The sequence below is a fragment of the Monodelphis domestica genome, chromosome 5 (genome assembly GCF_027887165.1).
Source record: "Monodelphis domestica isolate mMonDom1 chromosome 5, mMonDom1.pri, whole genome shotgun sequence".
Taxonomy (NCBI): domain Eukaryota; kingdom Metazoa; phylum Chordata; class Mammalia; order Didelphimorphia; family Didelphidae; genus Monodelphis; species Monodelphis domestica.
This window is the reverse complement of record NC_077231.1, coordinates 61,192,063-61,218,124: the sequence shown is the minus strand read 5'-3', so window position 1 is coordinate 61,218,124 and position 26,062 is coordinate 61,192,063. Positions and strand designations below refer to the sequence as shown.

General features: G+C 35.0%; 1 protein-coding gene across 21 annotated transcripts in view; it reads left to right on the top strand.

Moving 5' to 3' along the window:
* PPFIA2 (PTPRF interacting protein alpha 2) overlaps window positions 1–26,062 on the top strand; it is a 654,901-nt gene that overhangs the window by 502,007 nt on the left and 126,832 nt on the right. For all 21 annotated transcript variants that reach the window (XM_056798558.1, XM_056798566.1, XM_056798564.1 and 18 more), the window contains one exon: window positions 17,099–17,320. In XM_056798558.1, coding sequence (XP_056654536.1) covers window positions 17,099–17,320 — 222 coding nt within the window. The remainder of the gene's footprint in view (window positions 1–17,098; window positions 17,321–26,062) is intronic.

Genomic DNA, 26,062 nt, shown 5'->3' with positions numbered 1-26,062 from the left:
CTATAAATAATCAATAACTTTAGCAAAGATGCAGGGTATAAAATAAACCCACATACATCATCAGCATTCCTATATGTTTCCAACAAAACCCAGCAGCAAGAATTAGAAAGAGAAACTATTTTAATCACTCTAGACAAGATAAAATAGTTGGGAATCTATTTGCCAAGACAAATTCAGGAATTTTATGAAAATAACTACAAAACACTCTTCACACAAATAAAACTAGAACTAAACAATTAGAAAAACATCAATTGCTCATGAATAAAATGAGCTAATATAATAAAAATAATGATCCTACCTAGATTAATTTACTTATTTAGTGCTATGTCTATCAAACTATCAAAATTTTTTTATAGAATTAGAAAAAAACATATTACAAAGTTTACCTGGAAGAACAAAAGATCAAGAACATCAAGAGGACTAATGAGAAAAAAAGGTGAATAATGGAGGCCTAGTGTTACCAGATCTCAAACTATACTATAAATCAGTGATCATCAAACAGTATTGTACTGGCTTAGAGATAAAAGGATGGAAACTCAATGGAATAGAGTTGTGGTAAATGACAGTAGCAAGATAGTGTTTGGTAAACTCAAAGATTCCAACTTTTGGAACAAGAACCTACCATTTGACAAAACTTTTTGGAAAACTGGAAAACAGTATGGGAGAAATTAAGTTTAAATTGTCATCTTACACCCTTTAAGTAGATTAATTCAGAATGGGTAAATGACTTAAATATAAAGAGGAAATTCAAAAAACAAATTAGGGGAAGATAGAATAGAATGCCTGTCAGATCTGTGGGAAAGGAAGTAATTTAAGACCAAGTGAGATACAGAAACTACAAAATGTAAAATGAGTAACTTTGAAACTTTGATTTCATTAAATTAAAAAGTCTCTTTACAAGCAAAACCAATGCAAACAAAATTAGAAGGGAAGTTTCAAATGGGGGGGAAAGATTTTATAACAAAAACATCTGACGAAGATTTAATTTCTCAAATTTATAAGAAGCTAATTCAAGTGTACCAAAAATCAAGCCACTCTCCAATTGACAAATGGTCATTGGACCATGAATAGGCAGTTTTCAGATAAAGAAATAAAAACTATCAATAAGAACATAAAAAAGTGTTGTCAGTCTCTCATAATCAGAGAAATGCAAATTAAAATACTGCTGATGTACCACCTCAAACCTATAAGATCGGCTAATATGACAGTAAAGGAAAATAATAAATATTGGAGGAGATGTGGCAAAATCAAGATACTAATGCATTGCTGGTAGAGTTGCAAATTAATCTAGCCATTCTAAAGGGCAATTTGGAATTATGTGCAAAGGAACTTAAAAAAATGCATTCCCTTTGATCCAGTCATAACACTGATGGATTTATACCCCAAAGAGATAATAAGGAAAATATTTGAAGAAAAATGTTAATAGCCATGCTCTTTGTGGTGGCAAAAAAATTGGAAAATGAGAGGCTGTCATCGATTGGTGAATGGCTGAACAAATTGTGGTAGGTGATGATGATGGAATACTATTGTGCTATAAGGATTGATGATCTGGAACCTTCCCATATGAACTACAGAACCTCAGTGAACTGATAGAGTAAAATGAGCAGAACCAGAAGAACATTTTACATGGAAAGAAAATATTGTGTAACAATCCAATGCAACAAATCAGGACACTCCTGAAGGACTCGTAAAAGAATGCTATCCAAATTGAGAGAAAGAAATATGGGAATAGTATTGCAAAAGCAAAACATGTGATATCACATCACATGGATGTATGGGTATGTGATTTGGGATTTAGGCTTTAAAACATTCTCTATAGCAAAAATTAATAATATGGAAATAGGTATCAAATGTCATTTGTACAATCAGGTGGAATTGCTTGTCAGCTCTGAGAATAGGGAAGGTAAAAGGCGAAGGAAAGAAAGTGAATCATGTAAACATGGAAAAATATTTTAAAATAAAAGTTTAAAACAAGATAAAAAGAAAAATATTCTGAATAACTTTAAAACATGTTTACATTACAATATAATCAAAAATGTGTCTATACCAATATTTTGATTATTTTCCAGCAACAATGAATCATTAAATCTATAAAGAAAATCTTAAAGTATTTCTTGGCTAACTGAGAAAAGAAATATTCAGAAAGTTATTTGACTCAAGGTCTAATCCAAAGCTTGACTTCTGCATTTTACTTTACAGAGTTTAAAGATTTTATTGTTTAATTAGATATATGCTTTCTAAAATATAGCAGTTTCCAGAGGTTGCCTGTTTGAATTCTATTTCACTAAGATTTTCATTCTTATCTTAAGGTAGAATTTGACAGCCAGTAAACAGATTGCTGCTTCTTCATTTCCAAGGACAGGTGTATATTTGAAGAGGGGAAGGTAATATCGCAGATGAGAGCCAATATGAAATAGTAAAAATTCCTGAGGCTATTTGCAAATGAATCTTTTATTTTATGCAATCTTGAGAGATGATTCACAGGTTACATTTTTCTTTGACAGGTCCAACCAAATAAAAAACTTATCACAGACTACAATATCCTTTGTGGTTACACTCAAGCCAATACCCCATGGTATTCACTGTTGCTCAAGAAAGTAGCCTAGCACTTTTATAGCATGTCAGTATTGAGACCTAATCTGCTTTCTTTTGAATTTACTTGGTCACTGGTGAATCAGGAGTAGAGACTAAAAGAAGGTCTGCCATTATTGAAGTGCTGGCATCTGCCAAGTTTATCCAGATTGAAGTGTTTTGTCTGACCTCCAATCTTGTGGGAGTACACACTTAAAGGATTTTGGTATATACCTACTTATTTTCTAAATGACAACTTGATCTGAAATTATTATAACCCAGGTGTAATGTCTGTCCATTTGCAGGTTAAATTGAGATTCATTTGGCTCATTAAACCTAATTTGAATCAAAGAGAATAAATGAATCCCTGATGAAATAACTCATTTTCTTCTGCCTTTTAAAGTCATCTAGTTAAATTCCTAAAATATGAAAGTTCTTACTGTGTTCATTGTTTTGTCTCATTCTTTTCTCCAAAGGAAAAGTGCTTCTCATGTTCTTTAAGTCTTGTTTAGTCATAAATTCTTCCCTTATCCATAATCTGACAAGTAAGCTCCCCTAGTTTGTTTATGGTGTGATATATTAATTTATACCTAGTTTCTGCCATACCTATTTCCAGTTTTCTAAGCACTTTTTTCAAATTCTTCTTCCCCTAAAAGCTTGATCTTTGGGTTTATTGAACACTTTGTTACTATGGTCATTTATATAAAAGTTTACTTATATGAGTTGTGTGCAATATCACAAATTCCTCATGAATTTGATTTTTCTTTTCCATTCAATTCTGCCACATTTAGTGAGTGCTTACTTTATGCAAGAACCAATATTAGAGACTGAACACTTAACGACAATATACAATAATCCTTTGCCTTCAAGGAAATGATATTCTACTGGGGGTTAGAAAATTAATATTATTCATAAAAATAAGTAGATCTTAAGTATATGCAAAGTAAAGTCAAGAGTGGTAGACAGCTAATAAGGTGAGAGTATAGGTAGAAATTTGTGAAAGTCTAATATTGAATTTGGGAACTGTGCTTTGAAGGAATTTTATGATTCTACTAATTGGAAATAAAGAGAGAATAACTCTACAGTCTGAGATCTGTACCAATAAATAATAATAATAACTGACAAAGTTTTTTTTTAGTTTTGAATGTAATAAATGACATTTCTTTATACAAAGGAGAAAGAAAATTCCACATAAAAGCAGGACATTCTATTACTTAGAATATATTAGAAGTATATATTAAATTTAGAAAGATTATAACAAAATTACCCTTTTTTGTTTCTATCCTCATATAAAATTCATTTTGCTTATTGTTGGATTTTTAAAAATATTTTTATTAATGATATTTTTCTTCTTTTTTCCCTTTGTTGTTATTTCTCAATAATACCCCCCAATTGATAAATTTCTAAAATCCAAACCTACCAAAATAACAATAATCAATGTTTCATAATTATTCCTTTAATACTCATTACCTACTATAAGGAAGGATGAGAAACACCTAGAAAAGAAACTTCACCTTGCTGGCTTTTTGAACCACTTCATTTTGCCAAATTCCATATCACTGACCAACTATATTGTACTAATAATATGTATCCACTGGTATTTTCTGGTTTAAATTGAATTGATGTTGTGTTGAGGAAGCAATGTATAAAATTCAGATGTTAAGGGAAAATAAAAATTAATCCTCACACACACACACACAATATTCTGTTGGGTTATTAAAAAAAGAAAAGAAAAGAAGAAAATCCTCATCCTGTATAAGCATTGGCCATTGCCCTTCTTAACAGTTGGAAATTAAGAGTTCCTAAATACTGAAGAGTAGCTCATATTTAAGAAGCAAAGCTGAATATTCCCAATTAATTGATATTTATGTAGCAATTTCGACTTCCCACATACTTTGTAGTCTATATTCAATATTTAACAATTTAAAATAAATTTACAAAATTATTAATAGTTTTGTTTAACGTACCAATTTTCTTTGGCAATGTGCAAGCAATAAAACATGAAAAGTGAATAATGTTTAAAGCATCACAAAATACATAGTATAGAATGGTACAGTTAATAATAAAAATCAGTAAAAATGCTCCGTTGTCTCTTACAGGCTATAATGTTCTGAATGTAGGAGAGATTTCTTAATAAAAATGTAGCCATTTTGTTAAAGGATCTCAAACAAAAAATAAATTTATTATATAATGGAAAGGCACCAACCCACCCCCAAAAAAAGACAACCTCCCCAACAGTTATCCTCTAAAACTGCTTCCTGATATGGGAATGACTGTGGTTTTAATTTTATTTTAATGAAGCAAGAGACTTTCATAGTTTCCAAGAAATTGAAAAGTTTTTCAATACAAACAATTATAGATACTATAGGCTTTTTACCCAAGGACCACAAACTTTAATATAGAGAGAGGATCACAACAATTTGGCTATTTAGACTCTTTCCATTTCCATTTCCATCTGATCCTCTTTCACCATGTCTACATCTGTTTCCTGATTCTGTAAGTCACTCTGTCTTTGATTGTCTTTATTCTCTTTATATCTCTCTCTGTCTTGCTCTCTTATCCTATCAGTAATCTTACTCTGCTAATTTTCAATTATGGATTACTTCCTCTGTTGTTACCTTTCTTCATACTCACCTAATGTGCTAAAACTATGATAGGGAAAATCATGAAGCTGTGTCAAACTGGTCCACTAAAAATATGTTATATAATCTCATTAGTTTGTCATGGATTGTATGTTACACAATCCCTGGGGTTTACAGGGTATTATGGGAAGAGTAATATCTCTAGTATCCACTTGATCACCCAGCCATCACCTATGGCTCTAAGAAACTATAGCATATATATCAGCCACACCTCATATAAAAATATCTAGGCAGCACACTAAACTCAAGTTGAGGACAACCAACAAGCCTCAAAATCTTTGATGAGTTAAGATAATGTGTACCCAAGGCACGTAAAGATTCCCCCTTGCAGAAGAGAACAGTTTATTCCAACAGCCATGAAGGCTATAAAAGCAAGTACTGTGGAGTTTTTAGAGCTTGATCAGACATTGAAATGCCAAGGTCATCCACTGCATCCCATACCATCAACACTCATCTTACTTTTGCTCTGCCACTTCAGTGACTTTGGAAGAGAGAATGAAGCTGACAACGTTTTAAACTTCTGCCTCACTGAAATACAATTTATGCAAAAGGAATTACCCCTAATCATTTTGCAATCATTTTCATAATCAACCAACCAATATAATCTCACCTGAGGCAAGATATTTCTTTTCTACTTCCACTAATTGGTTCAGTCTCTCACTCACTACAGTGACTGTTCCAAAACTTTTCATCTGTCCTCAAAACTCTCATGACTCCCCTTCACCCATCTTAGCTTGGTACATGAATGTGAGAAAATATTACTTTGCTCTCAGAAACTATAAATATGATAAATACCAAGAAGCATAAGAAGACTGGTACAAACTGATGTAAAATGAAATAAATAGAACCCAGAAAACAACATATGATGAGCATGTGTAGGAAAGGAAGAATGGGAATAGATCAACCACCAGAACACAATCAAAAGTGAATGTTGTAAAATTACAAAGAACAAACTTGGTTTCAAAGAAGAATTATGAGGGGACACCTCCCTGTTATCCTTTTATAGAGTAGAGTAGTTAGGCCATAAGTTTAGAATAGTGCATACAGTGTCATTTTTTCCATTTTTATTAATGGTTTTGTTAAATTTCTTACTTCGTCTTTTTTCCTTAAAAATTACATTATATGGACTCTGTGCCCTTTGATTCAGCTTTATACCCCAAGGAAATCATAGGGGGAAAAGATATACAAAATTATTTATAGCCACTTTCTCTGTGGTTGCAAAATTTTGGAAAATTTTGGAAATGTGCAAAATTTTGGAAAGAAGGTGTATTCCTTTTTGTCCCTATTTATTATTCTCCACATATCTACTAACTCTAATTTTTCTTAGATTTCATTCACTTCTCTTACCCCTTATTTAATTTTTGGTTTGGTTTTTTGTCTAATTCTAATAGAGAAAGGTTCAGGTCTCTCACTAGTATAGTTTTTCTATCTATTTCATCCTTTAGCTCTACTAGTTTCTCCTTTAAAAATTTGGATGCTGTGCCATTTGGTTCATAAATATTGAGTACTGAAATTTCCTCATTGTCTATACTGCCTTTTATCAAGATGTAACTACCTTCCCTATCTCTTTAAACCAGATCTATTTTTACTTTGGCATTGTCAGATATCATGATTGGGACTCTTGACTTCTTTTTATCAGTTGATATGCAATAGATTTGGCTCCATTCACTTACTTTTACCCTATGTGTGTCTAACTTCCTCCCGTGTGTTTCGTGTAGATGGCATATGGTATGGTTTTGGATTCTAATCCACTCTGTTATTCTCTTGTGTTTTATGGGTAAGTTCATTCCATTCACATTCAGAGTTATGATTACCAGTTGTGTATTTCCCAACATTTTTATTTCTACTCCTAGTCCTGCCTTTTCTTCTTTCACTATTTCCTTCTACACCAATGTTTTGTTTTTAATCAGTCCCCCTAGTTCCCACCCTTATTTTACTTCCCTTTCTACCCACCTACCCTTCGTTTTCCCCCTTATTTTCTTTAAAATCTTTTAAAATTACCCCTGCACACTGTGCCTCCCTTGTACTGCTTCCCTCCCCACCAGCCCATTTTTTACCCTTCTACTTCTCTTTAGGGTGCAAATCAGTTCTCTTCCCCAATGGATTGGATTGTTGTTCCCGCTTTGAGTCAATTTCAATACACATAAGAATTGAGTATTTCCTATCTCCAACCTCTTTACCCTTCCAGTCTATTGCTATTCTCCCCCCTCCCTCCATGAGCTTCTTTGTGATATATAAATTTACCCCCTTTTGTTTATTTCCCCATTTCTTTTAGTATTAACCTCTTTTCTTAGCTCTAGTTGTGTGTGTACACACACACACACACATATATATATATTTATGCATACATATATCTATATACATATTTATGTCTTGGTATTTCATCCTATACAGTTTGTAACTGTTCCCTTTCTTATAGGGATACATATCATTTTAACTTATTGGGTTTCTTAAAAAAAGTTTGTTTTGTTTTTGTTTTGTGTTTCTTTTCCCCCTCTTTTTAAATTATCTTTTGATGATTCTCTTGAGTCCTATGCCTGGGCATCAAATTTTCTGTTCAGGTCTGGTGTTTTCTTTATAAATGCTTGGAATTCTTCTATTTTGTTAAATGACCATACTTTTCTCTGTAAAAATATAGTCAGTTTTGCTTGGTAGTTATTCTTGGTTGTAGACCTAGTTCCCTTGCTTTCCAAAATATCATATTCCATGCCTTTTGGTCCTTCAGAGTAGATGCAGCCAGATCCTATGTTATCCTCACTTTGGTTCCATGGTATCTGAATGATTTCTTCTTAGCAGCTTCTAATATTTTTTCCTTGGTTTGATAGTTCTTGAATTTGGTTATAATATTCCTGGGTGTTTTCAGTTGGGGATTAAGTATAGTAGGTGACCTACGGATTCTTTCAATATCCACTTTTCCCTCTTGTTCTAGAATATCAGGGCAGTTTTTTTTTTGGATAATTTCCTGTAGTATGATGTCCAAGCTTTTTCTTTTGTCATGGTCTTCTGGTAGACCAATGATTCTTAAGTTGTCTCTCCTGGAATGATTTTCTAAATATTCTGTTTTGTGAATGAGGTGCTTCATATTTTCCTCAATTTTTTTTCATTCTTTTGATTTTGTTTTATAGTGTCCTGCTGCCTTGTGAAGTCATTTGATTCTAGTTGTTGCATTCTAGTTCTTAAAGACTCAGTTTCATCCCTGGCTTTTTGGTCATCCTCCTTCTGATCTGATTTTCTTTGGAGGCCATCTTCCATCCTCTTTACCTCATCTTTCATCTGCTTTGCCTCATCTTTTATTTTCTTTGCCTCAACTTCATCTCCTCTGCTTCATTTTCAAGCTGATTGATTTTGGCTTTCATGACACTATTTTCTTGTTTTAGTTCAAGGGCCTCTGTTTCCTGATGACTTATCTTAGTTTTTAAGTTCTTTTCCCAGTTGTCTTCAGCCTCTCTTAATTGTGTTTTGAATTGTATTTTGTGTTCTTTCAGAGCCTGTATCCAATTTGCTGGGTTTTCTGTTTTTTTGCTTAGTGTTCCCTCATTCTTCTCTGTTCTGTTTGGTCTTTGTTCAATGCCTGTATAGAAGCTGTCTATTATAACTTCTTTTTTCTTTTTCTATTATTTGCTTATATTTACCCCTTTATTCCCTGCAGTTGCCTGAGCTCTTGCTTCTCTCATATTTTTGTGGTTTCCTTTCACCTTTACCCTTGGAGTTTTGTCAGTAAATCTCTCAGTACAGTCTGTGGGGGAGGGTTGTTGGAGCTTGAGCTTCCCTGCCCTCTGGAAATTTTGATGGGATTAAGTCCAGCAGTCTTTGGGGGAAGGGTGTTGGAGCTTGAGCTTCCCTGCCTCTAGAGGCTTTGATGGGATTAAGTCTGGCTGGGTTGCTTGATGTACCCTGAGGCAAAAACCTCAGGAAAGGGGGAGCAATATGGACTGTCATTGCTCTTACAACTGCTTCCTGCTCTGTGCTCTATTTTTCTTCTCTATTTGCTTCCCTACTGCCCCTGTTGGAAGCTCTGAGCTTGGCACAGTTTTATCTGCAAGGTACTCCCTCCAGACAAGTGCCTTTGTCCACCCAAAGGTTTCAGTTGCCCCTGGAGACTCAGAGCTCTAGGTGGGGAAGGGGTCCCAGGACCTTCCTTCTTCCTTTCCCTTAAACTTCAGTGTCCTCAAATTCTGTCTTTGGGGGACATACCTTTAAATTGATTCCAGCAGGAGGGTTCCTTGACTCTGTCTTGTTAGATTTTATTTTCAGTCCCCTGGGAGCCTTTATTTTGTAATTGGTAAGGAAGGGTTTTCAGAGGTCTGAAAGTTTGCTGCCTCTATCCCGCCATCTTGACTCTACCCCTAAAGTTTTATTTTTTAAAGTACTACCAGTTGTTGAAATCATTACACAGTGGTAGATTTTCTCTCAATCAGTAAATATTATGTGAGAAGTATAATGATTTCAGAGGGTTTTTCATTTTTATTGAAGCAGAGCTAGTCATCATAACTCTGTTCTCTTAAATTAGAATGATAATTTCAAACTTTTAAAATTATTTTTCTCAATATAAATCCATGTCAATTCTGACCTTATATATCGCAGTGATCCCAGTGAACTAGTAATGAGTGTGTCCTCTATTAATTAATAGAGCTTAAGCATACTATAATGAACTAGTCCATAAGTAATTTTAGACCTGAGCTTTTGAATATAATGAATCTCTGGTATAAAATATTATTCTTCTGTGATATGTTAAAGCACAAATGGGCATACTACAACTTTCTGACCTAATCTTTTTTTAATATCTTGATTTAGGATTCCATTAATGTCATCAAAGAAACTGATGTTCCTCAACTTTTTAAGATGTTTTCACTATAAATGGCAATAGCAACATTAGAGCCACAGAGGGAACTAGCTCAGTATCATTACATGAAAAAAAAAAAACAACTCCTGGAGTAAGTGCACAGGAAAAAGTCAATATCAAAGATTCAGATAAACCAGTGCAATTATTTTGTGTCATTTTTCAGTCATACACAAATGTGTACTAAGGCTTCCATATTCTATTCTAATATTTTTATACTACTCACCCTAATTATAATTTTATACTCCAAATCAATAAGGCAACTAGTTGGCACAGTAGATAGAGCTTTGGATCTGGAGTAATGAAGACTTACCCACCAAAGATCAAATCTGACCTCAGACACTTACATACAAATTGTGTGACTGTGGGAAAGTCATTGTATAATCAATCTTATTTACCTCATTTTTCTCATCTGTAAAATTAGCTGGAGGAGAAAATAATAGTAAACTACTCCACTATCTCCACCAAGAAAATCCCAAATGGAGCCACAAAGAGCCAGATACAACTGAAAGACTGAACTAATTAATACCTAAATAATTTTATATTACTTATTTACTAATAATGCTAATTAAATATTTTATAATAATAATGATAATACCTACTAATTCCACTAGACTTTCCTTCCTATACCAATCCAGTCAAATGTAAACTCAATACCCTAATCATTTATTAGCTTATAATTAATAGTTATCAAATTTCCCAAATGTGTGATGTCTTTTGTCCCCTAACTTTTCTTCCCCTATTAAAAAGAAAACTCCTTCAGGCCATGTTGAAAAGAAAGAGAAGCCTTGATAATTCACATAATGTCTGCTTTTTTGCTTGTGTCTTACCTTCAAAGCTTAGTTCAGTGTCCTGCACCTTGGAAAGACTTAAATTTTGTCTTTTGCTTGTTTTTAGCTGAAGAAATGAATATCCTTTTCCCTATGAAATAGCTTTATCTGAATTGGAAAAAATGATTTGCTTGTCACTTTGCTACTACATGAAAAGTAATCCCTGAGATCATCTGTTCTGAAAAAGAAGAAATTGAATTGGATCACCTTTTTATTCAGCTCCTTGCTCTTTTACTTCTCCCAAAGCTTTGTGCAGTGAAAATGATAAAAGATTGATGCTGATGGAAGATTTCTGACTACTTAAGTGCTGGTGTTCATTTGACCTCTTAGGTGTATTAATGATATGAATTTTGCATGATTTCTTGGATCCAGTAGCCACCAAATTCACCATTATTCATAATGGGTTTTGTGACTGGGTAATGCATATCTTGTGATTCCATTCAAGACATTTTCTGAAAATTGACCCCCCAATTTCATTCTGCCTTAATTATCCTTAGAATTTCAGGACAGGTCAGTAAGTCATTGGGAAATTCTTTTTACTGAGCATTGAGGATTATCATTTATTTCTCTCATATTTGCCCCTCTTTTCTCTCCTCTGTATATATGTTACAGTATTTTTCACACCTTAATTATAATGATAAAAATATATATTTTAAATAGCATTCATTTGCAGACTGGCTTTCTGACAATATTGTGAAGGAGAAGATACAAATGTTATCATTATTTCCATTTTATAGATGAAAAAACTAGAAATGCAAGTTTAAGTGATATAGTCATGGTCATGCTATGTGTAATAAAGCCAGGATTTATGCCCTGGTCTTCTGATATGGTAGTCCTGAGCTCTAGTCAATCAATCAACAAATATTCAGTTAATTTTTAGTAGTGCCAGGTATTGTGCAAATCTCTGGGAATAAAACAAAGGTGGATAAAATAGCCCCTCACCTCAGGGGCTTCTATTCCTATGTGGGAGGGCACATGTAGATAGATCCACATGAGATTCAACGTAGAAGAAAGATAACCTTAGAGGGAAAGTTGATATTATTTAGTTGTGGGATGAAGTGAATTCTGAAAAAATATGAAAATTAAGAGAAGGTTAAATCAAGATTGTGATATGATCCGGAGTCTTCTTACCCTGACACTACAGTTCACAGGGTACAACCTATCCAATGTTTTGAGTTTGGTGGTGATACAGAACAAGGAAAATGATCCCTAATACCACTGAAATGGCTAAACAAACATGTTGAATAGGAAGTTGACATCCAAGATAAGTAAGGAGATTGTGGCAGATAATAATAACATTAATAACACCTAACTTTTATTTAGCACTCATTACATGCCAAGCACCTAAGTGCTTTGCAGCTGTTTTCTCATTTGATTCTCATAACAACCCTTGGAGGTACGTGCTATTATTATCTCTACCCATTTTATAAGTGAGGTAATCAGAGATTAATTTATTTACTCAGGGTCACATCACTAGTATATTATCTGAAATCGAAATTTGAACTCAGGTCTTCCTGATTTCCAGAGCTGGTGCTGTATCCACCATACTACCTAGCTAACTCTAAGTTCTTGACTGATAGCATAGAGTACTAGCTTCAGATTAGGAAGATGTATATTGGAATCCTTCCTCAACACCCACACTGTGTGACCTTGCCCAAGCCAATTAACATCTTGGGACTTCAGTTTCTTTATGTATAAAATGGGGATAATTATACCTATTTTCCAGGGTAGTTGTGAGGTTCAGTCAGTAGTCAATAAACATTTTTTTTAAAAAAAACTCCTTGTCTTCTGTATTAGAATCAGTACTGAGTATTGGTGCCAAGGCAGAGAGCAGGAATGGTTATGTGTTTGGGGTTAAGTGACCTCTTCTTAAGTGTCTGAGGTCAGATTTCCCATCTTAGCCAGCTCCTGTTACAGGACTTCCCATCTCTAGTCCTGGCTCTCTTTCTGCTGAAGCACCTAGCTTTCTCTACCTCCAATATGTTTTTCTAAAGTGAAAGAATTTCCTTCAGAGCAAAACTTAGTGAGACTCTCAGCAATCAAAGGATGTGCCAGTGTTCTTAACTTCAATTCCCAAGATAATACCATGTATTATTAAGGAGAAGATTGGTGAACCTTTAGAAAGGGAGGTAGAGATCTCAAAAAAGAAAAAACCCAGCATGAATTCATAAAGAGCACATTGTGCCAAATTTAATTCATTTTTTAAAAAAGGAAGCTAAATGATGGGCAAATGGATAAAGCATGTATTAAAACTCTATGTGAGTGTAGCACAGTGCCACTAATTACTAACCTGTTAGATCAAAGCAATTCTGGAGATCACTTTTACTTAGATTTTAGTACTTTTTTGCTAAAATATCTTCAAATATTCTTATGGAGAAGATGGACATGCATTTGGAATTGGTTGAATTAAAATCATTAAAAATTGGTCTTCTAGCAGTTGTGAGTGGGAGTGCCTCAGAAATCAGTGTTTGACTCTGTTTTCTTTGATATTTTTAGTGTTGACTTGCATAAAGGTATAGAAGATATCATCATGCATAGGAAGGTTAGCAAAAATACTGGATAGCAGAGTAAGAAGCCTAAAATGGTCTTCACAGGAGATAACTTTGAGATGAATGATGAATAAAGAGAAATTGAATAGAGTAAATTTTGAACCCAAGTCTCTGTGACTCTAGGCAAGTCACAACTTCTCCAGATCTGAATTTCCCTATGTGTGAAATGAGGAATTTGGATTTGATGACTTCTAATGTCCCTTTCAACTGAAAATTTATTGTATATGATCCTGTGATTTTCAGAAGATAGACTGGAATAATGACTTAAATTGTTATTTTACTGATATAAGGAGATCCCAGATGAAGTAACTTCTTCTCTACTACATCTAATCTGAGATTGCTTGATAAAGTGCTAAAATGTTAAGTGACATCAAAAGTGACACAGCCATTAAGTGGCTGAACCTTGGTCTTCTTAGCTCTGAAGACAGTTCTCTAATTATATAACTGTGCCATGATAGCAATATCTTAAATTAACAGTTCTATAATATTAGCTGTCTATAGTCACAGTTATGTTATCCCTGTCCCAGAATACATAAGAATAGCACTGTTATTTCAACTTTGGACACTATTGCCTGAATCCCCAATACTTCAGAATTTATTTCAATGTAATGAACTTGAGGAATTCCATGTGAACTGGAACAACCTCCGGGAAGTGATGCAGAGTGAAAGGAGCAGAACCAGGAGAACATTGTACACAGAGACACTGTGGTACTATTGAATGTTATGAACTTTTCTACTAGCAGCAATGCAATGATCCAAAACTATTCAGAGGGACTTATGAGAAAGAACACTATCCACATCCAGAGGAAGAACTGTGGGAGTAGAAACACAGAAGAAAAATAACTGCTTGATCACATGGGTTGATGGAGATATGATGGGAATGATCACCATAGTGTAATTATCAATAATTTGGAAATAGGTCTTGATCAATGACACAAGTAAAACCCAGTGGAATTGCACATCAGTTATGGGGTGGGGGTGGGGTCATAAATCTTGTAACCATGGAAAAATATTCCAAATTAATTAATTAAATGAATTTTTCAATTCAGAATTTATTTCAATGATCTAATTAGTATGAGTACTTACTCAAATTCATTTCAATCAATAAGCCTCTTTTATAAAAAGTACTGAGCTTGACACTGGAGACACACCATATTGCTATAGATCTAAGCCCCTCCAAGCCTATGGCTTTCCTACCCTTAGAACCACTATAGAAAATTACCTAGAGACCTTCTCAGTTTTTTTAGATTTTATCTATAGCTATCCACTTATAATCATCCCTCATTCTCGCCACATCGTACCAAGATTCAAGGCAGTTTTATAGGAATGTGGATGAATACTTTTCTCCTCTTTTCTCCAAACCCACTAAATTGAAGATTCAACATGCTCAGCAAACAGAGATATATATGCCAGGCTTTTATGCCAGAGACTCAGGATCTTGAGATTTACATTCATTTAAGAAATTCCTGATCATTAACTAATTTGTTCCTTAATATATATGAATATTTTAATATTTCACCCATTTTGCTATTTATTTTTTCAAAAATATACTTCATGTATATCGTAACGAAAAATTGAAAAAAATAAGCTGACTGGTTTCTTTGGAAAAACTGAGGATCAGTTTTATACTCAATTATAATTCATATTTTAATGTTTGCAAATGGAAAATAATGATTGGGGTAAATGGAAGGTGTGTCCAGGAAATAAAATGTATTCTCTTCTACTTCTACTCAGAGTATATGAGTATGTGCGAATTTCCCCATAAATCATAGTTTTAAAGTGATTCAGATTGATGCATTCCCATCAGATTGATGAACTGTATATAGATAATAGGCTAAGTTCATGAAAACATCAGACCCATAAAAATTAATTGCCTGAAAAAATGACTGTGTCCTTCCCCCATTTATCAGTAATACAGAGAGTATGCATATATTGGCAGTGAGCAAAAATACTCTGAAATGGAGGGCAAGGGGTGATGTTTTTAGTTTAATTTTCTACCACTTGAAACTATCTAATGTCCTTCATGCCCAGCCTGATTTCTTCTTGGCTTAGAGCCCATGCTAATTCATAGCATTTTCTAATTTATACATTGGCATCAATTTCAATGGAATCCAACAAATGTTTATAAACTCTCACTAAGCTCTAAGCCCCAGATGAAGTCCTGTTCATTTAAACCTCTTCTGCTCAGAGAAACAACTCAACATCACGTAACTATGATGAGTTCTGGACCAAGCTCCTTCACACTCACTGGTGATATCACCATGAGGAGGTACTTAGTTCCATAAAGCCTCCATTTCTCCAAGCTTCTTTCCAGTTCCAGAGGATTCATTCTGTGACTTAGTTTCCACTATACTTTGCATGCCCTCTCTTTGGGTCTCTTTCTCTTTCTTTGTGTCTCTCTCTTTGTGCTTTAAACATCACCAACAAATATTAGGTACTTAATAAGTTATCATTGATTGACAACCTCTGTCTCTCTATCTCTTTGTCTCTTACCTAGATAATAAACTGGAAATCATAAGTTGTTTTTTCCCCAGCACTATTGTTTTTAACCTCAGGTCTTGTTGGATCAGATTCAATTCAATTCAATAAAAATATATTGATTTCTTCCCACATACAAGGAACTGTCTTAAGTGACAGGGATACAAAAATGAGGCAAAAAGCAAAAGTCCCTGGCCTCTGGGAGTTTACAGTCAAACACAGAAGAGAGCATGCAAACAAAAACACAAAGCAAGCTGTATTTAGGATAAATAGGACAAAATTAAAAGATGGAGGTACTGGAATTAAGAGGGGTTAGGGAAGGTTACCTGTACAAGGTGAGATTTTAGTTGGGGCTTAAAGGAAGCTTAGAAAGTCAGTAGACACAATGAAGGAAGGAGAATGTTTCAAGCATGAAAGGATGTCCAGAGTTGAGACATGGAGTATCTTTTTTTATTTGGGGTGGCCAGAATGGGAGTGTCACTGAATTGAAGAGAACATGTAAAAATGATGTCAGTGTATGTTATGAAAGATATCTGTTCTTGTCTTCCCCTGGAAAATAAAATAGGGAGCGAGAGCCCTTCAAACTGTGGAAATAACAAAAGCCATATCAGTGGAGTATTATAGTGTTTCTATTGAATTGTGAACCGTTATTGTAAAAAAACGAATTTGTTTAAGAATGGCTATATTAGTTTTACATTTATGGATTTGCATTTCCTAAATTTCATTCCTTTTCCATTGTTATCCATCAGATTCCTGTATATCCTTTATAGTTCAACATAAATGGTTCCTCTCCAACAGGCTTTGTTCCTGGAACGGGCTACATTCTCTGCATTAGAGATCTGTGTATATTTAATCACCCTGCTAGATTATGAGTTTGGTGAATGCAATGACCATATGTTATTTAAGTTTTCTGTACTCTTCAAACTTTCCCCCTTCCTTGTACTCAGAATATCAAGCCTTTTTCAGTTAGCCCTTAATATAAGGAAGATGAATGAATAGTACACCTTAATGACAAGGTCTTATTAAAAAAAAACAAATAGTTATTTTGTTTTTATGTAAGTCTCACTTCTTTTAACAGTTTTTATTTTTCAGCAGAAGAAACATGGCAAATCTAGTCTTTTTTAATGTTGCACCTTAAAATTAAGGCAGAAGATAACTATGGCATTTTTATTTTCTCTTTAATGACAGCGTTTGTCCAATGGTTCCATAGACTCAACAGATGATACCAGCCAAGTGATGGAACTACAAGAATTACTTGAAAAGCAAAATTATGAAATGGTCCAAATGAAAGAGCGCTTAGCAGCCCTTTCTTCCCGAGTGGGAGAGGTCGAACAGGAAGCAGAAACAGCCAGAAAGGACCTCATTAAAACAGAGGAAATGAACACCAAATATCAAAGGGATATTAGAGAGGTAAGCTGTTTAAAATGAATATTATTACCATCATTTCATTCTAAAGTGCCTGATTCCTCACATTCTTTCTTAAAAGATTATAATTTGGTTCAAATTATACCAGTCACAGATGCAGCTTTACCTTGAAGATAAGCATGTAGGTTTGAAATCAGGAAATCCTGGATTCAAATATAGCCATTGCAATTTACTGTGTGACTTTAGGTAAGTCTTTGCTGCTTTTGTGGCTTTTCCTCTCCCTCTCTTCAAAGTCCTCAACCCCTCCTACTTTCTCTTTCCTCTCTTCAGGTAAAATTTGCTATCAGAAAAGAATTCAAAATGGGTAATATACACCAAAACACCTTCATACTATCTCAACCACTTAAAAATGTAATTGAGAAATAAAAAATGAATTAAAATATAATAAAATATGTAACAGAATGAGATAATAATAATAGTAATAATACTTTTATTGAATTAAAATGACTTAACCTATACATTAATCAGCCAAACAATAAATATATTTTTAAAAAATGAGTGGAGGAGAATAACTTGTCTTGGGACTTTTTCTATCTGAACCCCATTAAAAGAGAAAAAGAAATAACATTGGTATAGGAAGACTAATAATGATATCATCCCTGTTGTCATATCTACTATCGGTAATGTATCCAGAATGCTTTCTGTGAAATTATAGAAGATGAGCTTCCATCCCATATTTTTATTAAGCTACAAAAAATATCATGGTATGTTATCCACCAGAGTGAAGTCCTTTCAATTCCAAAGAAGCGGAGAGTGCCCCAGAAACACTTCTGTAAGAACCCCATAAAACTGAGAATGAAATGATGATGCTAAGGGTGGAAAGAGCTTAAAATGCATATGCCCTTCACATACTATCTCAGTTTGAGCTTCTCAGCATTCCCATGAGGTAGTTGCTATTATTTTATTATGTGTATTATAAGGATAAGCAAACTGAGTGTCCCAAAGATTAAGTAACTTGTCTTTGTCCCAACAGCTAGAAAAGGTTGAAGGTGAGATTCAAATCTCCTTTTTACAGTTTCCAGCTATCTTCCTGATTTGTTTTTCATTTTAAAATGTATTTCTGAACCTGCGTCTAAAATTTTTGCAGCACAGATCGCTTTCACACATATCTAGTATCCCCCATCAGCAAACTCCAATATGCATCTCTTGTTAATCTAAATTTTAATTGCATATGCAGACACATCTGCCTGCTGTCACCCATGTCCGATTTACTCATTCCTCTTTTCAGGTCTCTCTACCTAAAATCACCTCCTTTTCCCTCCCTTACACAATGTGTTCCTTCTTTTTTTTAGCAGAATTCTCCTGAAAATTCTCCTCTTCTGGAAAAGCTTTATAGTCTAACTTCACCCACCTCCTTTTGCTCAATTTATAGTTAACCCTGGTGCTTTTCTTAGATGTCTGTGGCTAACCTAATTAACAAGTTTTTAGGACTTGGAGGCCCCAGGAGAATTGCTTTTGAGAATTCCTGCAGCAGAGCTTGCAGTATACATATACATGGGCAAGCTCTACATTTTAATTGACTGAATAGATCTTTAATTTGAATAGTTAAGCAACTAAGGGAAGAGTAAGTCTGTGCCTCATAGCAGAGGCAAAAGATAGAGGAGAGGAGAAAAAGGAAGCTTTGTGGGTGTGGAAATACTGCTGAACCACTCTAGGAGTTGCATAGATAAGGAAGCTTAGGATACTTCTCCTGGTTCAATTTAAAATTAAATAATAGGGGTAGACAGGTGGCACAGTGGACAGAGTGCCAGGTCTGGAGTCAGGAGAACCAGGGTTCAGTTCTGACCTCAGGCACTCCCTACTGTAGGAATGGAATAAGAAATATATTGATTAAGCATTGATAAGATAGGCAACTTCAGGTAAGTGTCTCTGGACTTGCTGGCAAGATAGAGTTCTGGGCATGAGCTGAGAACTTGGAAGGAAAGAAGCAGACAAAATTCTGAGAGTTGGTCACTAAGCTTGGAGTCTTCTAGTGAAGCCAGACTGCTCTCAGACCTTTCTCTCTGGTGGTGATAGGAGAGACAGAAATCAAACCCTTCTTAAAAGGTTGATTGTGAGAAATCATCATGGAGAAGAAGCTGTCCAGTCTGCTGTGTTGGAGAATTGTTTTGGAGGAGAAAGACCAAAGGCCTGTTTTGCCTGAACTCTGGAAGACTTCTCAGACCTGTACTCTGGTCAGTTAGCCTCTGCCATACTAGGCTAACAGACTCCAGTTACTTGGACACGATTTTAACAAATTAAGTTACTTTTGATAAGGATTACAGATTAATTTAGTCAGGTAGTGTTTTGGGGTTTTTTAGTAAGAGTTAAGCAGTTCAGAGTAGCTCGAAGAAACTGAAGAGTTTGCCATGGAACAAACATAGAAGAGTGGGTGAAGAAATTAGTTCTGTAAGATTCTGGGCATCCTTTTACTAATCCTTACTTTATTTGTTGTTATAGAAGATGAATAAATAGATTTTTATATAAATATATAGTCTCCAAGCAAATCTTATACTGGCCTAGGGAAGGGAAGTCACTCCTGGCTTTCCTTCAGAGACGAGAGCTGAAAGATATTATTTTAACACAGCATCTAACATCCCTATTTACTTCAGGACTTCACTACTGGCCAGACGCTGGGCAAGTCTTATTGTTGCTTAGCCCTTGCCCATCTGTCTTAGAGTTGTTACTAAGACAGACAGCAAGGAAGGGTTTTTTAAAAAAAATAACATAATAATGACCATCAAACCCTCCATAGCCTGATGGCCAGGTTTCTTCTTCATCCTAGTTCTCCTGTATTTTTAAGGAGAGCTTGGAATGTCTAGCCTTCCTGTCAATGACTCCAGCCCCAAAGGGTGGTTTTCCTCCTTGTAGGAGAGTCATCTGCACCCCAGTTCCATTTATTATTAGTCTCTCCATAAATGCAGATCACAACTGAGTCCAATTTTTCTTCTTTCCAAACTTTGTGTCATCATCATTCCTTCTGTCTCTCTCATGAATTTTCAGACTTTTTTCAATTATTCAATTGATCACATGTGACCTCTGCCACATTTGACACTATTGATGGGCCATCTCTTTTTTAACATTGTTTTCTTTCTTGGCTTCTATGACGTTGATTTCCATGGCTGTCTTCCTAGTTGTTCTGATTATTTCTGCTTTGCTTCTGTAATTATTCTTTTCCACGTTGCCATTCCCCATCCCACACTCCCAAAGAGCCTTTCTCTAAACCTTTGTCCTGGGCCTTTTTATTTTCTTATTCATAACAATTTTAAATATTTAATGGTTTCAGCCATCTCACTTATGCTGAGAACTTCCAAATCTAGATGTTTATCCTAATCCCTTGAACTCTGAACCAATATTTTTGAGTAAATAGAACATCTCTACACAGATATTCTATCAGCTCTTGAAAAATGAAAATGTGCAAAAGGGAAGTTATTATTTCCCCCTTAAATATTGACATCTTAATGACTTTCCTATTTATAATTTCTATAGGCATTTACAACTTTATCCCAAAGACATAACAAAGCACTATCTTGTACCTCCAATGTACTTATCTTTTAATATTATTCATTAAACTTATCTAGTACTTATGTCTTATTCACCCCTTCCCACCCAAAACACATACACACACACAGAGCTCCAAGAAAATGGACCATCTCATCTGAACTTACCATCTCCCCTGGTGCCCAACAGATCGCTTTTTCATAAAATAATGCTTCAATAAAATTTGAAAATTGAATCTTTAAATTTCTATTAAGGATACCACCTCAAAATCAGTCATTTTTTCACATTTTAGTCACTCTTACCTTCATATGTAATATGGAAAACTTTTCCTAACTCTACCTTCCCAGTAGCTTTTGCTTCTATTCCTTCTCTTCATTTCCATTTCAACCTCTCCAGTTTAGATACTCATTATACCCCATGTGGATTATTGTACAATTAACTTCCCACTGTCTCTCTTTCTTCAGTTTCTCTCCAACATAAATTTATCACACATAGCTGCTAAATATTTCTTCCTAATCAGTAGAACTCTTCACATGACCCCAATTTATTAAGTGCCTTCTATGTGCTACATACTGTGATGATCTTAAGAGCCAAAATTAGAAAGAAATTAAATCAAGACCTTAAATTCTAATGGGGGTAGGGGAATAAGATGGTCAAGTGTATCCAGAATAAGATTCTAGGTAGTAAAGACTAGATACTTTGGAAGATACAGCATTAATTATTAGAAAGATTAAAAAAGGATTCATGTCAAAAGTGACACTTGAGCTGTAGCTGAATCTTGAAGAGAAAGAGGGATTTTTTGAGGTGAAAGTAAAACTGAAAAGGCTTTAATGGTTCCCAACTTTTAATGGAATAAATCCCGAACTCTGTAGCTTGCTACTGACGGTTATTTGCAATATGATTTTGCCTTGGTTTTTCCACCTTTATTTCATTGTACTCCTCCCCAGCCCATCCCCACAGGTTTTGTGTTCTAACCAAACTAGTCTAATTGCCATTCTTCAAACAGATCCTAAGTATTTTTTGTCTCTATGACTTTAGACAATTTTCCCTAAGTGTTCTCCCTTCATATCTCTGCAATTTAAAATCCTTCACTTCTATCATGACTAGGATCAAATGACTTCCCTTTGAAGCCTGCAAGCAAGAAATATACTGTAAATCCTCTCCTATGAAGTCTTACAGAGCCTTGCTTTGACTTTTATAACAAATGCACTGGTATTTTGAGTGCATACTACTATAAGGTTTTCTTCCCTTCTCTATCATCTTCCCCCAATTAGTACTTTTGATGTGAAGACTTGCCGAGTCCTTTTCAGGGCAGTTTTCTTCCTCTATTGTTCAACGACCAGTTACCTCTCACCTATGGCTTCAAGCAACTGTAGGATGTACAGCAGCTTCCCTCTGGTCAACTTTCTTGGCAGACACGCTAAACCAGGTTGAGGGTAAACAACAGGATTCAAATCCATCTGTGAGTTAGGGGAGTATATAACCCAAGCATGCAGGAACTTCCTCCGATGAAATGAACAGGTGGGTAAGAACAATTTGACCCAATGGCAATTGTGGGAGCAGTCACTGTAGAGTGCTTAGAGCTTGGTCAAACATGGAAGAAGCCAAGGTCATCCATTGCATCCCAGGCCATCAATCCTCAGTTATCCTCATTGTTGCCTTATCACTGTACTTCAGTGACTTTGGAAGAGAGTGAGGCTAGTTACTTTGTACAGCTCTGACTCACTTAAATTCAGTTCATGTGCAAATCAAAAGATATCTTTTAGTGATACCACTTAGATTCTCTTTGAGTATGAAGGACAACAGCCAGCTAACCAATCACCCACCCACCCACCCACACATACACACATTGTAAAAACCTTTCGAATTGAACTATATCATAGAATTACCATTTTTCAACTGTTATCACTTTGTCAAATCCAAGAATTTTTAAAATGAAGAGACTGAGGGCCAGAGAAGTTGGAACTAGCCCAAAGCCTGATAAGGAGTAAGACAGAGCTGGGATTTGAACAGAGACCTTCTTTAGCACTCTCAGTACACTTAATTCTTCACATGCTGGGTGAACAAAGCCCTAGTTCACCAGGGGTCGACGACCTGATGGCTACCCTCACAATGGCTCCCGCTGAACAGATGGAAGAAACCAACAAGAAGGTTCAACAGCTGAGATGGCGACACAGCAAGGCACTGTGGAGTGCTCAGGGCGTGTTGTAGCACAAAAGACAACACGGCCATCCAATGCAGCTGAGGAAGTCTCCAGGTATAACGACTTTTCGTGTAACTGGACCCAGGCTTCCAACGCCAAGAGAGTGGGACTGTCTCTGTGCATGAACTCTTCCACTTAAATCTCCTTCACGCACAAGTGTCTTTGTGCACAAAAACACACAAAGACAATCGTCATTCTCGATTACTGAGAGACTACTACTACTATATACACTTAATTCTATATCATGCTGTCTTTGTTGTTGAATGCCCCAAAGAGGTGAATAAAACACATTGTCCAAAGGAGGAAATGAATAAAAGTGGAATAGAATTAGATTGAATTCCACTTGCATGAGTCTGCAGGTGCATTTTCATTATAGCAGGTCAGCATTTTAAAAGTAAAATAGTAGAGTAATTTCATTGTGATGGGATCCAGAGCATGAGTGTAACAGCCCATAATATAACTGAACCCTTCTACTCCTTCCTCCTCTTTTTTCAAGGTTGCTGTTTTCAGTGAATAGTTATAGCTTCCTATTTTAGCTCTTCCAAATGACACAGAGAACAGAACTGTTTCTTTGACTTGTGAATCCATACTTTATTTATAGAAACAGCCTGCAGTGAAAAACCAAATCTCTCACATGGATCATTGCATCAGAAAGAAAATAAAGTCAGATAGAATGTTGTCTAGTGTCCATATAGATGATAGCTCTAGGATTGGTGAATGTTGATATCCCATTTGTTTTTAAGCAAGAGAAAGAGATTCCTGGTCCTTCTGCCAAATTTATTTCTTGCTAGAATTAGAGGAAGAAAACTCTTGAACTAGAAAGTAAGGTGTTAAATCTATTCTTTTTCAACCATAACACTAATTTAGTAACTCCAGTATTCTTTATAAAGTAAACATGACATTATTAACAAGAGTAAGCCCTCTAAAAGAAGCAAACAAAGTTGCTGCTAATAATTTTTTAAGTAGAAAAAAAATCCAAGAAGCAAACATAATAGAAAGAAAATCTATAGTCAGGAACTCAGGTTTGAATCTTGGCCCGATTCCTTACTAGCTAAGTTACATTGGTCATCACTGACCTCACTGACGTAGGTCTCCATATCCATTAAATAAAAAGTTTAGATGAGTTGTCTATGGTCTCATCCAGTTCTCTAGTCTATGGATTCCTGATGGTATTAATACAATGTGATCATATAGTTATGTGGTATACTTTCCTGGGATCCTATCATCATTATTAAGTAATTAATACTCAGCAAGTAAATTATTCCAATTTTGACTGTAAGGTAATATGTTCAGTACCAAGAGGAAAGTGATGCTTGGATTATGATGACAGCCAGAATTTGGTGTCAGTATACTTGCTCCTTATAAAGAGTGCCATCAGCTTGGAAATGAAGGCCTCTCATTATAGGATATTTATTAATTTATTATAATAATAATATATATAATAAATATAATAATTAATTATAATAATAAAATAATTAATATATGGATTGTATTTCATTTATATGGTAAATTTCCAGATTAGAAAACTCCTAATAATACATTTAGACACCTTCTCTGCAATATATAATCTTTGAGAATTACTTAGATCAGAGTTGTTAGACTCAAAGCCTGCAACCTGCACTAGAGCTGCAACATTCCAGAATGCTACAGAAATCAGATTAAAATGTAATTGGGAAATGTTTATTGAGATAAAATATATTACAGCATAGATAATGTTGATTTTTTTTGTTTTCTAGGTCAATATGTAGCCTCAGGAATCTGTTTCTACTTGGTATGCCACTGGGCTAGAAAACTCAGAAGTGACATGACTTCCCTAAGGCCATGCAGTCAGAATATGGCAATGACAGGGCATGAATCCAGGAAGCTAGTTGGTTCAGTGGTTGGAGAAAGCTGGAACTGGAGAAAAACCTGAGATCAAATCCACTCTTAGATATTTATTAGTCCTATAATCCTATACAAGTCACTTTTACCTCTGCCTGTCTATATTTCTTCAACTGTAAAATGGGGACAATAATAATACAAGGATTATTGTGAGGATCAAATGAGATAATATTTGTAAAATGCTTCACACACTGTCTAGCACATCACTCTCTCTCCTCTCTCTCTCTCTCTCTCTCTCTCTTTCTCTCTCTCTCTCTCTCTCTCTCTCTCTCTCTCTCTCTCTCTCTCTCTGTCTCTCTCTGTTTCTGTCTCTCTCTCTGTCTCTGTCTCTGTCTATCTGTCTGTCTTTACAGTATATAACATAGTAGGTGGTTTACAATGCTATTCCTTCTTTTGGGCTCTGTGGTCAACTCTCCACTATCACTGAGATGTCAAACATATTATCAATAGGTAGCAACATTCAAAAGTGCACTAATGCCAAATTAATATGTAAATGGGAAGTATTTAAAAAGATAAGTAAAGTTACAGGAGAATATAGATAAAAGTTAACATTCTCAGATCTAGTATGTCATTTTAAGAAAGGCAATGATAACCTGGACAGTATCCCTAAGAGGGCACACAGGATAGTTAAATGTTTTGAGTTATTGCCATATGAAGATTAATAGGAGGAAATAGAGATTTTTTTACCTTGATTCAATTGGAAAAGCTATCATGAAAATGAGGAATTAGACTTTATTAGTCCTTTCTGGTTCCAGTGAGGAGAGTCATGGACCATAAATTCAAAGATGCAAATTTATACATAAGGAAAAAAAGGTGCTAAAAATGGAATGGGTTGCAATGAAGCAATGTATTGCCCTTACTTAAGAGTCTTCCAGAAGAAGTCAGCGGACTAATTGCCATGAAGATTATGCTGGGAATTATTTTTATGTACATGCTAGACTAAATAGTCTTGAGGCCTCTTCCAACTTTGAAATTTTGTAATTCTTTAATTCTGATTTGGGGCATTTAGTAGAAGAAATAAAATTAGATTTGCTTGCTTAGTGGGAAAAACAATTAGAAGATGTCAGCTTTCTTGATTTTCATAATAGAGTTCAATATCTAATGTAAATTTTGGAAGATTTCCTATTATTTTGGTTTATCCATTCCTTGTCTCCTTTTGTTTG